At 47.3% G+C, this 17,275-nt stretch overlaps 1 protein-coding gene across 1 annotated transcript in view; it reads right to left on the bottom strand.

Annotated features, from left to right (window-relative positions):
• The window catches only part of GCLM (glutamate-cysteine ligase modifier subunit), a 428,794-nt gene that overhangs the window by 140,934 nt on the left and 270,585 nt on the right, over positions 1 to 17,275 (bottom strand). The window contains exon 5 of the mRNA XM_069641224.1: positions 1,752 to 1,954. Within this exon, the coding sequence (XP_069497325.1) occupies positions 1,752 to 1,954 (203 nt within the window). The remainder of the gene's footprint in view (positions 1 to 1,751; positions 1,955 to 17,275) is intronic.

Here is a 17,275-nt window from a genome sequence, read left to right as displayed (position 1 = left end):
GACATTCTATAAGGGTGAATGTAAAGTGTGACTTTCCCCCAGTCTCCCTATTGTAAAGGCCAAAGCCAGGAGTAGGCCGAGGCCTGTGAAGAGACGTGAAAGGTCGTCTTCGGTTCTTTAGGATTCTTCTATGGAAACTGTTGCCAAAGGCCGCTGGAACCGTTGAGAACAATGTTATCGATGCAATATTAAAAGACAATAGATCTATAGAGATATCAAGCCAGCTGTAAAGCTAGGAACTCTGAAATGAGACCACCTATGATGGCAGAAAAAATTATCCAAGGAGCTTAACGTGTGAAGGACCATGGGTCTAGTAAACGTCACACTATGGATAGTAATGCAGACACAGGCCGTTGACGTCCCTTGTGGAAATTCTAAAAATAAAAGTCATGCAATACTCTGCACCAAACACTAGAGCTGGCCTATGCAAAGCATGCGATTCCAAGCAGATCGCCAATCCTCAAATAACACATGACAGACACTTTGGGCATGTGGACTATCAATTAAGGCAGACTGCATTTTATTAGGATCAAAGGGGGTGGGTGATGAGTGCAAAAAGGATGTCAGGGAGCATGTTGCGGGGAGGAGGGGGGGAAGGGATTAGGAACCTGCCTAACAGTCATATGGTGTGGGGTTTGCCTGGGAAGGGTATACTTCACCCTCCGAAATAGAAAGGGACAAACCAAGTGGAAAATTGAATGGGGAAAACAGTTATGAAGTAGGGTATATGTTCCGTTTTATAATTGAATTGCCCAAAAGGGTTAGAAGTGCCCCCCTGTGTACTGTGCCTCATTTGCCATCAGGAACCAGGTGTTGGGCCCATCTCCTGGCTCAATATCTTTACGTGCATGTTGCTCAGAGCCTCACCTTGCCAGCTGGTCTGAGATGTTGGGGTGGTTTCAGTGTGGTCCATTTCTGGTCTGGTGGAAAATTAAATGTATGTGCTAACCCGGGCCAGAAAGGCAGGAGCTATCAGAGTCCTAATGGAGCTCCAAACCTATTATCATGTTGTTGGATTAGGTTCTCCGTCTGCGTTCCATCCAGATCCAGTTTACCTCCAGTGGATCAATAGACAGCCTACTGACCGTTGTTGAGAAATTAGTCATGCAGAGTAACTGCGAAGGTTGGATTTGGTGTGGCACAACGTTGTAGTACAAAGACTTGCTCTGCTTCATACTCCGTCAGGACCCTCGTAGTTTTGATTACAGCATTCCCCATGCTTCATATTTCCATCTTTTCTCCACTTAGCTGGGCACTGCTACTGGTTAGCGCACCACACCCACAAATCTCCTTCATGGTTTTCACAAGCCGCTTACTGAGCTACTCCTTTGCGTGCAAATGTAACTCTTATGAAGAATACAAAAAGGATCCAGAAGTCTGACTGACAAGCTCTGAACTAGTTACTGGAGAAATACTAATGGATTACCTCTCGGGGAAACTTAACACCTTTTCATTGACTCATTGAAACAGAGTGCAGAGATGGCATATCAAGTGAATGCGATAGATAAAAAGCAATTCTTCTCAGCTGGCTGTGACCAAAAGCATGTCAAAAGCACGGTATAGCTACTAATCCACTCTAAATAAAAAGCCACTACAGAACGCCATCAACTCCCCGGTATAACACCACATCCACTAAGAATACCAAATATTCCCAAACATGGAACCAGTGTCACAGCATGGTAACAAGTGGCTTTTAATCAGACTTAATTTCTTCTTCAGACAATTTTCCATCTTAGTGTGTTAAGCCTCACCTGTGCCCACTGGTACAGCTGTTCCAGCAATGTTTTATCCAAATCGGAAGTGCCTATAGCAACAATTTTCTTGTTCTTGACAAGATGTTCCAGTTCCTCCCAATATGGCTGCAGATGTTCCAAAGAAAGATTAACTTCATCATCAACGGGAGGCGGGGCAATGATCACAGAATCCAATTGGGTAACCCCAAGGGTTGAGCATGCTGGGAGGAAACAAAAAGATGAAAACATGATACAAACAAAAAGCAAGAGATCCTGCTCAAACCAACATTTTCAGTGCCACATTTGTGCAGAAATAGTGACTGCAAAGCGTCTATATAATCACCCTTTCTAACAACTGGGATTTAGCAGGATTGCTTTGCCAGTAATTATATTGCACCCTTTGAAAGGAGAGAGGAATCAGAGGTCTGCAACGTCAAGAGAAAACAGTTTTGCAAAGTAAATAAAGTATAAAAGGAAAATTATCTTATTGTGAAGGCGAGCGAGTATGTTCTTGCAGTTGGAAATAGTGGTACCTAATCATGCTAGGTTTCCAGCTATGTGTTTTCAACAATCCATTCTATCTGGAAATTGAGTCCATTTGTAGTGAGTCAGTAGATTAGATTGGGTACAAAGCCTAGGATAGGAGGAAAATGCTTTGCCATCCCTGAAGTCATTTGAAGTTCGGGGGTGGAGAGGCTGCATAGGGGTGAAGCTGTGCAGCAGTTTGAGAATTTCACACACTTACTGTCCCATCCTCAGCTGGAGGGATTTAAGCTATGGTTACTGTGACGAATCAAGGGTGTTCGTCCCTTGTCCCCAAGGGGAAGCCTCCCCCTATGAGGCTAGGGAGGTGAGCCCGTTCCACAAGATCCTCCATAGGGGTCTGGGCAAGTGGCACCTCACTGGGAGGGACTCCCCTTAGAGGACAAGGACTCCCGTTCCTGTGAGGAACTCCCTCAACCCTCCACTGTAGCAGCATATAAGGATCTACCCGCTATGAAGAATACTCCTGACATATGGGCGTTTAGCTGAAGACAATGCTGAAGCAAACTATTTTGCAAAGGGAAAGGAACTGGGGCCGAGTAGAGTCAAGAGGATCGGAAGCAACCTGAGAGCAGCGTACCTTGGAGAGGTGGAGAGTGCCGAAAGCAGGGAAAGCCCCTCCACCCCCCGACATTATGCCTTGGAGAGCCACGGAGCCCGCGACTTTCAGGGAAGCAGAGGACGCAAGTCCGACAACTATGTAGGCATGTTGTTTGCGAGAACAGAGAAGACGTTGCAATCCATGAGAAGAGCATACTAGGTCTGGTGGCGGTGTGGCCACAGCTACATTATGGTAGGCAGTACGTATGGCAAACTGCACCAGAACTATCAGCGGGGAAGCTGCTGAGCTCCCTGGTGCCTGCACCCGTACACAGCAACGAGCGAAGGCAGCAAACAGGAAGCTGGCGACACTGAAAAGGATGAAATCCAAAGTAGTAGTTGAGGACCCGAGCGAGTGCCATGCCCCATCACGTTCCCCTGGACAGCAAGAGGTTACAGGGAGAATGGGAGAAGCAGGAGGCTGCCAGGGCACTGTTGTGAAAGGAGAAGAACTCTTCCCAGTGCGACAAACGAGATACTGAAAAGAAAACTGTTGGAGATGTGAAAACACGATGATGTGAATAACGAATAATCCAGAAATAAAAGCAATTCGAGACTGGGCACGAATACCATGTGAAGAGGGGAAAATGCCCCGCAGCTTAAGAAGTGAAGAGTGGAGAAAACCAGAGAAAAAGTCTAATAATTACGAATGGAAAATCAAATAATCCTATGAACAAGAGGTGAGAATCAGAGTGCAAAACTCCAGGAGGGAGGAAAAGTTGCATGGGAACAAGGCATACTCAAACTAAAAGCCTCGGCTACAAGGCTCGGGGGCATACAAGGTTAGCCCATAGTATAACAAAGTGTACCAAGGAGAACTCCCGAAAAACCGATCCATAAAGAGGAAATAAAACCAAAGTATGTTCTGAATAAATTGCAAGAATTTATCAAGAAGGTGTCAAGAGACTGTTCAAAGAGACGTTGCTAAAACAATCTTGAAATTTAGAGACATTTCTATAAGAAACAACCAGGAGAAGAGAGATATTCTCTTGGTCTCATTTAAGTTAGTTAACATTGTGGTAGGGTCAGTTGAAGTAAGTTTGGACATTCATTTTATTCATTTGGGACTTCCTAATGACATATTAGCACCTTTAGCTTATTTAGATAGGCAGGGATACACTCTAGCAGTAGGGAAAGAGTGACCTTATTCTTATTATTGTATTAAAATTCTGTCAAAATGTCCTTAATGTGTCCGAATCCTAACCCACCACAGTATGTAAAAACGTAGTTTATCTTAGAGATGATTCTTGCCATAAAAGTGTCTTTGGAGGATACAGGGACTGCCAGTTCACCAGGTCCTCGATCAGGAGCACTTTGTAATGCCAGTTTTGTTTTCCCTGTCCGTAATCACAGTAAGATGTGGCCTTTTGTTAATGTTTAGCTAGAGACTTGAGCTACTGAAGAGCCCGCAAGCCTTGAAACACTTGTGTATAGGCGCGTTACAAATGCCATATCATATCATATCGTATCTTAGGGTGAAGAACTGTCATGAATTGCATTATATGCCTATACTATGAACAGCTCTAGACTACATGCCGCGCCACATCAGTCTGGGGCCACATATGAAGCATTCCCGTTAGCATTTACAGAGTACATGCTTCTCAAGCACAACAGAAAAGATGCAGCCATGTTGTGTAGATCTCCAATGGGGTTTTAAGTGCTCACTAGAAATCTAAAAACCTTGAGGCATTTAGAAAACACATTTTTTTCTATGCAGCATTCATGAGCAGTGATTGCCTAAGCAACAAGTATACTTGATATCCAAGGCCCGTTCTGCTACATTGTTATTCAGAACACATCTCCTTGCTACGATTAGTGCGTGGTCCCTTAAGTGGTAGGCTATTATGCAAGTGTATGCAAAAAGGACGAGCATACTCGTACTTGGCATAATCAGTATTGTTATTGCATTGCACACAGAAATGTGCTTGCAGAAATTAGCTTGCATTATAATAAAACAAAAAGAACATGAATTCAGGCCAAAATTGATAACACACTAAGGTAGAACGTTTGATTAGGAAATGCTGACATTAGAAAAGGTCATGAAAAAAACCATTGACGTCTATTTTTATCATTTGGCAAAAGATAAGAGGGACTTCAATTCAATATGAATAAGCAAGATGTTAGGTTTCAATGCGCCTACGAATTACAAGAATAACAATTTTCTGTTAGAATGTGGTTGGCTTGCAGGGAAGCATGGCTGGGACCAAAACAGCTTCCTTTTAAAGACTGAGAAGTCCTAAGATTTCACCAAAGACCATGCTTGCCAAACAACAAAGGAGAAGGGCCTGGAGGACACTGCAGGCCCACAACATCTTGACATGGGTAGGAAAAGCAAGCAGATTCAATGGGTAGTTCAAGACTAAGTATAGTCTTTGGGACTAAACTGACACTTTGACAATTTCCCCCAAATTTCAATTATTTTGGGGCAAACCCATTTAAAAAGCTGAACCACCTTGAGAACAAACAGATTTCAGATGCCCTCACTCCGAAACTGTAAACTGCTCATGGGGTTAAATATTGGTACTTGGCTTATGTTACCAAATTATAATTTGTTGACGGTTTCAATATTGTTGTGGATGAAATAAGCAATTTTCAACATACATTTTTCAAATTCCATGGGCTGACTGGTAAGAGACACCATGATGTATTGTTAGCCTTTCAGTCTTTCCTATGCCGTGGAGACCCTGGGTTTAGGGTGGTACCGAGTTTCGACAGTGTCCATGTAGAACCTGCGTTGCCCCTTGTACTTCCCTGGCCAGGATAAGTGGGTCCATCAAAGCCCATAGAATGGCGATTGGAAACCTACTTTGCAGGTTAAACATTTCAAATCCGCCCCCAACCCTGGCAATCATGTTTAACTCCATGGTTCTAGACTGCTTTTAGGCGGTTGGTTAACTACCTATGGAATTGAACCCTTTCCACCTAATGGGTTATCCAGGGGTTGGTCTGTATACCCTCACCGGTCTCCTGACTTGCCAATCGACAGCATAATAGCTGCAAGTAAGCTTTTATGTTTTACAGGGCCACTATGACTACATCCAATAGGATGCTGGGGGTACATACTCTGCTTCTTTATTGCTAATATTAGGCACTCTATATTGCTGGACTATATTGTTAAGGTTATTTTAAACAAGAGAATGAGAGCATTATTAATGTGTTGATATTTATTTGTATTAAGGACACTATTTTGTAAGTACAAACACTTGGTTTAGCAATACTGTAGGGAAAAGAACAAAAGGTTTACCATACAAGGGTAATAAGCATAGATTCACCCAGGACGTCAATCAGCGACAATATTGCTGTCCAATAGTAAGCATGTCAGTTGCTCAGGAGTAGTAGTTTTTCCATAGCCTTTCTTTGGGCACTGCCCTATTCTCTGCCACAAAACCTGCCCCAAGCCTATCTGGGCATTTAGATCGCAATGTTTAGGCTCAGACGTGCAGGGCATGATAAAAATGAGGATGGTGGCCATAACGTGTAAATGGACTTGGGACACCCCATCAGTTGGTAATCCATACATCCAAAAGCAGTTTTGGGTACTGGGAAAAAACACCAGTTACCACCCATTACCTTAAATAGCAACTCTAGGTAACTGTTAAAACCAAGCAGCCGTTTTTTAGCAACTGAAGGAGGGTGATCTGGTTTTTAAGCTGTACAATAAATGAAATAAATCTAGTAAAAACAGACACTAGACTTGTTGACCTACAACATATTGATGTTCCAATACTTGCTGAATGCATCAAACAGTCAAAATGCTGAATGATGGAGGGGTTATCAATCCGAACACTAACTTTTTTGTGGCGGTGCCACAACCATGACGTCTGCCTACTGAGAAACTTGACATTCATAACACTTGTAGCAAAAGTAGGGCATTTATCTGAAACTCATCACATAAGGAAAGTTATAGACCAAATAGAATATGCACCATGCAGGTATTCGAAATAGCCAGACGCCTACGGGCACGGTTGTTTCCTGACCGGCACACTACGGGTTTGCCTGCGGGAGCTGCTGTGCCCGGCAGGGCTAACCCTGCGGGGCACAGCTGCCAAGGAAGGCAAGCCGTCACGGAAGCACTGGCACCGTTCACGACTGTGCTGGTGTTTCTGTGGTCCCCATTCCCATAAAGTCCTCTAGGACTCTATGGGACTGGGGACTTACAAATTACCTGTGCCTGACTTCCCAGACCGCTGGGGTTGTAATCCCCCGGCCTTACCGTGAAGTCAGACGCTGGTTATTTCTTTTCAGGTCCAGCGACAACCCGCCAGTTTCACCAGCAGGGTTACGGATGGACCCGTAACGAGGCCCATAGATCACTAGCAATAATGATGCCAGCAGACTGCCAGAATCAACTTCTCATATTAAGGGAAAGGGGCAGCACAACTCAAATCGAGTAAATCTAATGGAGGAAGATTATAGGGCTCAAACCGTGACAGAGCAGTCTCCTCTGAAAGACTTTTCTTTAACCTGAACTAGGATCCAATTGGACAAAAAGATCGGGGATAAAACCTAAGGCCCAATAATGTCACATATAGCCTCAGATGGAACACAACTCAGAGACCCACAAAAGGTATAGAGGTGTAAACTATAATCCCTCAAAGAGAAGAGACAGGGCTCAACATCTAAGGGAGAGCACAAACCGGTGAGAAAGCTAGATAAGGGGGAGAAAAAGCAGACAGGTGCTCTTCCACCAAATAATGGACAAGCTCCAGACCCACAGGCTAATCCTAGTAACTAAAGATTCCAGTGACTGGATAGAGGCTAGGAAGTGCGCCCGACGCATGCAGGCTACCAGCATGTTACAAATAATGAAATAAAAATTGAAGTCCTTTTAGATTCTGGTCCGGTCTGCTCCATATTTGGGGAGAAACACAAACACCATTTAAAAAAGACACCAAAACAGCAAGTACAAATAACTACTCCCACGGGACAATTAGTAGAAAATAATGAAATTCATCTAGTTACCCTAGAAGGGGAACAACAACAAAAAAATAAAAATCTACATTCTAAACAAGATCGTCTTTTGGCAGCTAGATACTGACCCAAATATATATACAGAGAAGTGTGGGGGGAAAAGGTTATTAAATGAGCTTTTCCAAACAAAGTTGCGGAACATTTATTAAATGCATATGCAGAATCACGTGCTGCTCTAGGAGCAGTTAATCTATTCAAGAACAATGTTGGTCATGACATGGACCATACGCCACACAACATTCTGGCATACTCAACACCTAGCCCTACAAAATACTGCATTAAAGTGCAAGCTTGCCCTTAGATAAAAGTGATAATATACCAACTGTTAGACCAAGGAGACATAATACAACTGACAAGTCCATACAATACGCCAATTCTTCCAGTGACCAAACCAGATAGTACTGATGGTTTAGTTTTGGACTACAGACTACTCAATGCACGCACTGAGGCAGCACACATCTACACAGTTCTGCACTACCGAGTAACATTCAGAGGTACAAATACAAAACCGTATTAGACTGTGATAATGTATTCTTCACACAACCTTTAGACTCAGACATTGAATTACACTGTATTTACCTGGTTCAAAAGTATTCCCCCAAGGCTACAAAAGCAGCCTATAAACATTTTCAAGTAGAATACAGAGCCTTCAAGAAAGCATACACATGGTTGGCAGTACACAGATAACATCTATTGTACGATGAAGATTTGAACGCCAATCTAGAAAAGTGGATTTAATTAATGAAATTGGCTTCATAAAGGAATATATATTAAATACTTTAAAAAAAATACCAGCGTGAAGTTACATTTTGGGGCTTTTCACTGACAGAGGGAGAGCGCTCTCCTAACAATTTCTAGAAAAACATGTAGACTCAGAATCCTCCCACCATCAGACAACTTCAAGCGTTAATGGGTTTGCTAAACTATGGACGCATGTATGTTCCTAACTATGCAGCTTTAGTAAAACTACTTTATGTGCTAGTGAAACCGAATTTCATCCAGACTGGAAACCAGAACACACAAACATTCTGCAACATATTCACAATCAAATGACCCAATGCACTCTTCAAGATAGGAATACTGATAAGGATTTAGAAGTAACATTACTTCCTGGACAAAATGTTTTTACATACACCATTTAAAACTATGTTGAAACCAACACAATACCATATCATTCACACATGTACACAATACTCCACAAGAGAGCTGGAGAGTCAAATGTTGCAGACCCCTGCATTAGATGGATTAATTTCAAGAATGCAGTGGAGGTACGCAACAAACATGTTTACTAATTAACATTCTCAAGCTCACCAGTACAAATTACCATTAGGACAGACTCCTCCCTAGCATCTTGGGGAAATCGGCCTTGTAGACACTTCAGGAACAAGGGAGGTGGACTCACCATAGGCCGTAATACACACATCAACCTACTAGATCACAGGGTAGTCCACTATACTTCTCGGCTTCCAAATGCTGATCAAGAGCGTTCAAATTGAAACAGACGAGCGCTTTCATCAAAACTTGACATCAGCACAGCAGTGTTTTATCTAAATTAACCGGTGGGGAGTGGAGGGGCTGGGGCTGCCCTTGCTTAAAATATCCCAGGTGGGCCAGCAAATATGGGACAGCTCTGAAGCTAATCTTTGGGCTTATGCACCCAATGCGTCCCATAACTGGACAATTGTCTGGCAGACCACCTCAGCAGGCTTGTGCAGCTATAAATGAGTGGGAACTGAACACAGAAGCACTCAAACCCTTTGAGGCAATGGGGCACTGCAAACGCTAGACTTGTTTCCAACAAGTGAAAATGCAAAATGGCGAGCTTGCATCCAGGTACAAGTGATGGGTCCCTTGGTCATGCGCTTTTGATGACCTGGTATGGGATATTTGCATATGCTCCCCCATCTCACCAACACTACTGCTAAACTGTGGTGCTGAAACTTTAATAGGAATACCATGCCCTAATATTGACCACACATACATGGGCACAGTGTGTGTGTGGTGCCATCACACTATCAAACATGGCGGTTTAAGTTCAATCATACTTTAAACACAATCCGCTTACGGAACTGCCGCAGATAACACACCCAAATCCAAACTATGAATTTTATAACTTGTCTCCTGAAGTCAATTTAATTTACAGCTATCCCTAAATGCATAGATCTTTAGGTATTCATGCAGATCAAACAAACATCCATGATACTTCAACAAGTGGAAATACATTTGATGCACAAAGAAATATTAACCCAATAGAGACAGACATAGTGATCCATTTACTATATCTGTTAAGCTGAGCTAGTGTTTCTCTCAGTAGAGGTACACTTGGCAGCTTTAACCGCCTACAACACATCCTTACACAATGTTTTATGGTGGAATATTCCAGTGATGAAAATATTTGTGGAAACAGTAACACGTATTCACCCACCAGGTGCTAACCCTGCTCCTAATAATTGGACAGTCCTGCACAGACTGAATAAGTTAAAACCGTGAAAGGGGGTTGCTGGAGAGTCCAACACCAAGATGGCAGTCTTTCTGTAAACTCCCGTGGGACTCCGACTGGAGGGGAGGATTAACCTACTCCTGTCGCGCTGTAAACCATCTCTGACACCCGCATTGGGTGTTGGAAAGGCAGCAGTAGCAATATCGTGAATCCTGAAGGATCAGGGGCACCAGAACCCACTCCACGAGCAGGCGGCAGGCCGAGAGCCTGGCTCGGGTTTGGAGCCAGAGTGCCTGTGCGCGTCCCGGCACCCGTGACTGTGTAGAATGGCGGAAGCGGGCGGCCTGCATTGGCGCTGGGCCGAAGGAGTGCATACAGGGGCCGAGGTCGGGTTGTGAGGAGGGGCCCTCTGCAAGGAAGACCGACGTCCACCAACGTCGGAGGAGAGCAGCGGGGCACCATCCCGCCCAGGACAGTGCGAGACAGGGGGCCGTGGGACCGGAGAGCCAGCGCCAGCAAGTTCGGGGGCAGTCTCCAGTGGGCGGCACACAGCGGCGGTCCTCCGGTGGGACAGTCAAGTAAGTTAAGTGTGCACCGCTGGGGGAACACAGGGGTACACGCAGTACGGATCCTGGCCAGCGCCTGAGCGAGGAGGGAGGCCCCTTAAAGACTGCCACCCTGCGGGGCCAGTTCATATGGCCTTCATATAAGAGGACAGGAGACAAGAAGTGGGGTGGGGGAGGAGTGGGTGAAAAGCTCCCTACAAGCGGTGGATGTGATTGATGGATGCCACCTGAAGCCCCTAGCACAGAACTTCACAACTAGGAGGGGGCCCTCGGGTGAAAGTAGAAGAAGCAGGCTCCGAGGAGGAGATCGAAGAGGAGGGAGCCAGCGCCTTCATAGTCTCCACCAGGGCCGGGGCAGGCACAAGGTGTTCAGGACCCGACGCTAGGAACTCCAGGTGCCGGACAGGGGGCGGCGTGGGAGCGGAGAGGAGGGACCCCGTACCGCGGTGTGTTGGAGCTTGAATCCCGCTAATCCTCCTGGGGTCTAACTGCACTTGGTGCCCTGTGTGGGGGTGTGAGTGAGGCTGGGCGAGAGGCAGCAAGAGGTGGGGAGCCTCACCCTTAGGACCTGTGATAACAACCAAACACCGGGGAAGAATGTGAGTCGTGCGCATATGCGACTTGGTCCTTGCACATCCCCTACCTGGCAATGGGCAACAAGAGGCAGACACGCCTCCCTTACACTCAGCGAGAGGAATAAAGGAAACACAGCGACACCCAGTCAGCATCCCCTGAGTCCCCGGCCATGGCGGAAGCCCCGCAGAAAGAGGAGGCAGTGGCTGGCACGAGCATGGGCGCACCCCTGTCGGAGCTGAGTTTTGTCCTCGCAGAAATGAGGAATGGCTTTGCAGCCATTAATACCAAGCTTGATGGCCTGACCTACAAAGTGGAGAGGATGCAGGAGCGGATCAACAAGGAGAGTAGCAGAACCTCGGAGGTGGAGAACAGGACCAGCTCCCTGGAAGACACCAGTAATGAAATGGTCCAGGCGGTCCAAGAACTGCGGAGAGCGGTGAAGGCAATAAAAGATGAGAATGAGGATTTGGAGGCGAGGTCACGCAGAAGCAACATCAGGGTGGTGGGTATTCCCGAGACAGTTCCGCAGCAGAACATGGAGGTGTTCATGGAAACATTCATTAAGGAAGTGCTGCAGGGTCCGACTCTTCCCGCCCAGTTTTTAGTCGAGAGAGCACACAGACTGTCGCAGGTGGCACCGAGGCCAGGCCAAAACCCCATGCCGATGATCGCAAAGCTTCTCAATTACCGGGACCGGGATACCATTGTGAGGAGGGCAAGGGAGCTCGGGGATCTCACCTTTGAAAACTGCAGGGTCTCCTTCTACCCGGACTTTACTCCCGCCATTCAAAAGGCTCGGATGTCGTTTGCTGCAGCAAAAAGGGCACTTGAGACCGGGCGCTCCAGTACTCCATGCAATACCCATCTAAGCTAAGGGTGCAGCATAATGAAAGGGCATACTTTTTCACAACACCTGTGGCGGTACACAAGTTCATTGAATCGCTTCCTAAATAACCGTCGGCACAGCCGTCATGGTGATTATCAGTGTCTGATTATAAGGTACCAGTTGTACAGGGGCGCCAGCCCGATCGCCAGAAACAGCTGCGGACTGAGCTTTCTGATCAGAATGCAACTGGCCCAATGGGAGTAGGTAACACCAGCAGCGAATATGTAATGAGTCAGCACAAAAGCTAATCGATAGAAGAGACTAAGAATAGCTTGTCCCCCTCAAGTCAGCGGAGGACATGGGGTCACTTGGATGACGGCGACTAGTGCCCCCGGGCGGTTGCTCATGCTGATGTTAATGTTGGGTTGTTATCAGGGAGGGGACGGTGCCACGGCCAGTTGGGGGAGGGCAGTGTGGGTGGGGGGGATGCTCAGGGGATTTACAGAGGGACGGAGGGAGTTGGGGGGAGGGGCACATAGCCACTATGGCAGAGTTGGGGTAATGCAAAAAGGTTCACATCGACTTGGCACCCCAGTAATGGCATATAAAGTAATCAGCTGGAATGTGAGCGGGTTGAATGACCCACGAAAAGCGAGGAAAGTGATGCAATACTGCGAGAGGCATGGGGCTGTGATAGTTATGCTCCAGGAGACTCACCTTAAAGGTAAGGGGAACAAGGCTGTGGCTAGAAATTGGGGAACAGCATACTCGGCAGGTGTGATGACGCTGGTCCACAGGTCACTGGGGTTTCGTGTGAGTGACACTGTGATAGATATGGAGGGGAGGTATGTGATTGTGTCCGGATCAATCGGTAACACGTCATTAACCCTAGTTAACATATACGAGCCAAATGTAGATTCTTCAATAAGCTGCTCGGGCTCAGCCTCAAATTTACGCACACCAACTTACTGTGGGTGGGAGACCTGAATGTGGTACTGGACCCTCGCATAGATAGAACGGGCAGGGAGAGAAGGAGGTCTAGGGCGGCGGCGGTCCTGAAAGCCATGGAAATACTTTAATTGCATGACATCTGGAGACTGACACACCCAGGGGAGGTGGGCTTTACACATCACACAACGGCTCACAAAACCTTGTCCAGGCTGGACAACTTTCTGGCTTGCCCGTAGCTGGTGCACTGCTCTGGGGGCTGCTTGCTACTCCCCAGGACACTCTCGGATCATTCGAATGTTCTGTGGTCACTAAATTTGGAAAATAGGCTACCCCGCCCCCGTTGGATGTTCAAACTGGCAGCGTTGTCAGATAAAGTCTTCAAGAGTGAGATACACAGCTTGATCAAAAATTATTTTGAGGAGAACGTGGGCACGGTACAGGGAAGGGAATGCTTGTGGTGCTACAGGGAGGGTGCCTGTCGACAGAACTGGGGGTGCTCAAGCTGATTCATAGGAAGTTAACCGAGGTGGAGCTAGAGATAAAATGCTGGGAGAAAGAGGCTGACCGACTGAATACGCCGACCACGCTCCCTAAATTAAGGGAGGGATTGGATCGCTTTCACAATCTAGCCGAACAAGAGGTGAAGTATTTCGCTCGAACCGCTTTGGCACGGAGGTACGGGGAGGAGGGAAGGCCTGACAGACACTTGGCGACCCTGGTGAGACACGAGGAAATCACAGCTGTGAGGTCAATGGGGGAGATTTTGGTGCACCCCCGCAAGATTGCCAAGGTCTTCCGTGGGTTCTATGAGGCCCTGTACTCTACGCGAGGCATTCTTCCAAAAGCGCTACTCACCGATTATGTCGAGGTGGCGTCTCCCAGGATCAGCGCAAAGGCAGCGGAAGCCCTGGCAGCCCCCCTCACAGTAGAGGACATACTAAGGGCAGTGCGGGATCTCCCGTCATCAAAGGCCCCGGGAACAGATGGCATATCGGCAGAATTTTTATAAAGAATGGGGCCCTGAGGTGGCATGCCATATGCTGGGAGCATGGGAGGAGGGCCTGGTGATCAGACAACTCCCACCCACCTTGAGGGAAGTGGTGGTGACCTTAATCCTTAAGCCAGGTAAGAACCCACTGGACTGCTCGTCCTACCGTCCGATATCGCTTCTCAATGTAGATACTAAGATTTTCTCCAAAACCCTGGCAGACTGCCTACTTCCGTATGTTACGCAGGTAGTGCACGGGGATCAATTTGGGTTTATTCCGGGGAGGTTGACCGCGCTAAATTTGAGAAGGCTCTTTGGGATTCTAGCTCAGATAGATCCATTAAGCCCGGTAATGGCGGCGCTTTTGGACATGGAAAAAGCTTTTGATTCGGTCGAGTGGGATTATCTGTTCGAAGTACTGCTGCAGGTGGGGATCCCGGAGCAATTCCTAAGGCCGGTAAGGTTACTATATGCAGGTTCGGCCTGCCTCAATTCGCATTGGGATCGTGTAGTCAGTCCCGTTCAAGCTAGAGAGGGGAACCAGGCAGGGGTGTCCTCTCGCCCCTCTAATCTTTGCCATTGCAATTGAGGTCTTAGCCTGCAAGCTGGAGAAATTCCACGGTCACAGAGGCCTACCTATGAGGGAGTCGATCAAACTTATCTCATTATATGCGGACAAAGCCATTCTGTACCTCCAAAACCCAGAGGACAACCTGATGCAGGAAATAGCAGAATTCGGGGTCGCTTCTGGACTCAGACTGAAATCGCTCCAAGTCCACATTATCCCCTCTCAATGCAGCTACCACATGCCTGCCTAACACCGAAGGGTTCGGGTGGGAACAGTCGGATGTCACCTATCTGGGAATCAGGGTCAGTAGGGAGGCCACATCGCTACTCAGGGATAATCACAGAGTATTTAAAGACATTGTCGAAAAATGTAGACAAATGGTGCAGGCTCCTGCTCTCACTCATGAGCATAATTGCCCATGCTAAAATGGTAGTTGTACCAAAGCTCCTCTATATGTTCCTAAACGTACCGGTGTGGCCAGGGTTGGGGTACTTTCACAAGGTGCGCACCCAGCTGATCAAACTGGCGTGGCATCCAAAAGCACAGCGCATAGGCTGGGAGGGTTTAACACAAACGTGGGACGAGGGGGGCATAGGTGCGCCGGACGTCGAGGCATACTTCTTGGTGGCCCAGCTATTGTTTACCCAATACTGGATGCCGGGGGCGCAGAGTGTACCACAAGCGCAGCTGGAGAGGAGATCGGTGAGACCCCACTCCCTACAAGGGGTACTAATCTTGGGCAAGGTGGAGGATAGGGGAGGGATCTCCCCAGTGGCTTGCACGGTACTTGCTTGGAGGAGAACATTGAAAAGACTTGGGGTAGGGCACCCATTTGATCCGGGGATCTCAGTGTGGCAAATAGAGGCGCTGAAGCCAACCTGTGACACGTCCCTAGCCCGGGAGTGGGGTGAGGCTGAGATCGACCAGATGGAGGACCTATATCCGGCTGGGGAGTTCATAACACATGATACATTCACTGACAGAGGATGAGGGGGTCCCAGCTTAGTCTCCAGTATTTGAGGATGAAGGCAGCGTTCCGGGATTGGTACCTCGATTTCCCCGCCATCCCACATACCACGCCACTGCTTCACTACATGATAAACTCCCCAGGCTGTGGGGGAGTGCTATCCTCCATACACAAAATTATCCAGGAGGACACGCACCGCAAAGTCCCCAAATACATGAGGGGGTGGCAGGAGGATCTCGGGGAGTGTTTCAATGACAAACAATGGAGAGTGTTACGTGGAGTTACTCACACGGGAGCCTTAAGCTCCAGGCTACAGTTAATACAACTTAAAACACTTCACAGAGCATACATGACCCCTGCAAGTTGCATAGATTTGACTCATCCAAGCCGTACAGGTGCCCGAGATGCCCTGCGGAGCCTGCAGATTTCAAACATATGCTGTGGGACTGTGTGAAGTTAAGGCCTTTCTGGTAAAGTGTAATGCAGATAATGTCTGAGATGCTTGGGCACACAGTTCAATGTACTGCATGCAGGATGTTCGGGTGGTCCCCTGGGGTGCCGAAGCGTAACCGTAAACTCTTGGCGACTTGCAGGATTGTAGCTAGACAGGGGCCCTCATTACAACACTGGCGGTAACCGATGCCGCTATTAGCACCATGGTTGCTGCCGGTATTGGAACGAGTCTGCCATGGTGCAATGGGGAATTGCCACCCCATTCCAAGGTTGGCGGGGCGGTAATTCCCCATGCACCATTGGCCCTTCCCCATTCCCATTTTTGCCCCATAGGGCTCAATGGGAATGGGGAAGGCGGTAATTACGGTACCGCAAATTGCGGTACCGTAATTACCTCCAAGGTCCCTTTGCGGGTCCCTACTTTAACGGCTGGTCCAGACCAGCCGTTAAGGTCGGGAGCCGCAAAGGGACCTCGTAATTTAAGGGGTTAACGGCGCCGCAGCCTTTTACGGCGCCCTTAACCCCTTAGCGCCAGGGTCGTAATGAGGCCCAGTGTATACTGATGAAATGGACTAAGGCCCCCCCCGCAATGAACGACCATGTGGCTTAAGGACCTACTCTGGATGAGCAATGCAGAGAGTATGCAGCCCTCTGTGGGCCCCGGAACCAACCAAAGAGCATCTGGGAACCCCTCTTGGCATACCTGCTGATGAACAATAGCGACTCTAACTGAAGGGTGCTGAGTGGGGGTGGGAAAGCAATGCAGGCCCGGCTCGTGGGTGACTCTAGAGGTGAAATGTGTATATCACGAGGAGTCGACAATGTTTATGTAAAGACTCACACGCAGAATGTTAATTAGCTGTTGGGCTGATGAATGGGCTACGTACATTTTGTAATATGATGATCACGTGCAGTGATAATGTGAACCGATTAATAAAGACAAGTAAAAAAAAAAAAAGATTAAACTTTGAAAGCATCAATGTTCACTCAAGTACCTAACCTACAAAAGTATCTTCTAGCAGGAGTTAGATTATTAGTAATAGTAAGCTCTGCCAGTTCACAATGCTTTTGTCAAATTCACAAGGATAAGGTG

This window comes from Ambystoma mexicanum, chromosome 1q (genome assembly GCF_040938575.1).
Source record: "Ambystoma mexicanum isolate Mex_15411 chromosome 1q, UKY_AmexF1_1, whole genome shotgun sequence".
In the NCBI taxonomy this organism is placed as follows: domain Eukaryota; kingdom Metazoa; phylum Chordata; class Amphibia; order Caudata; family Ambystomatidae; genus Ambystoma; species Ambystoma mexicanum.
This window is presented reverse-complemented; position numbering and strand designations above follow the sequence as displayed.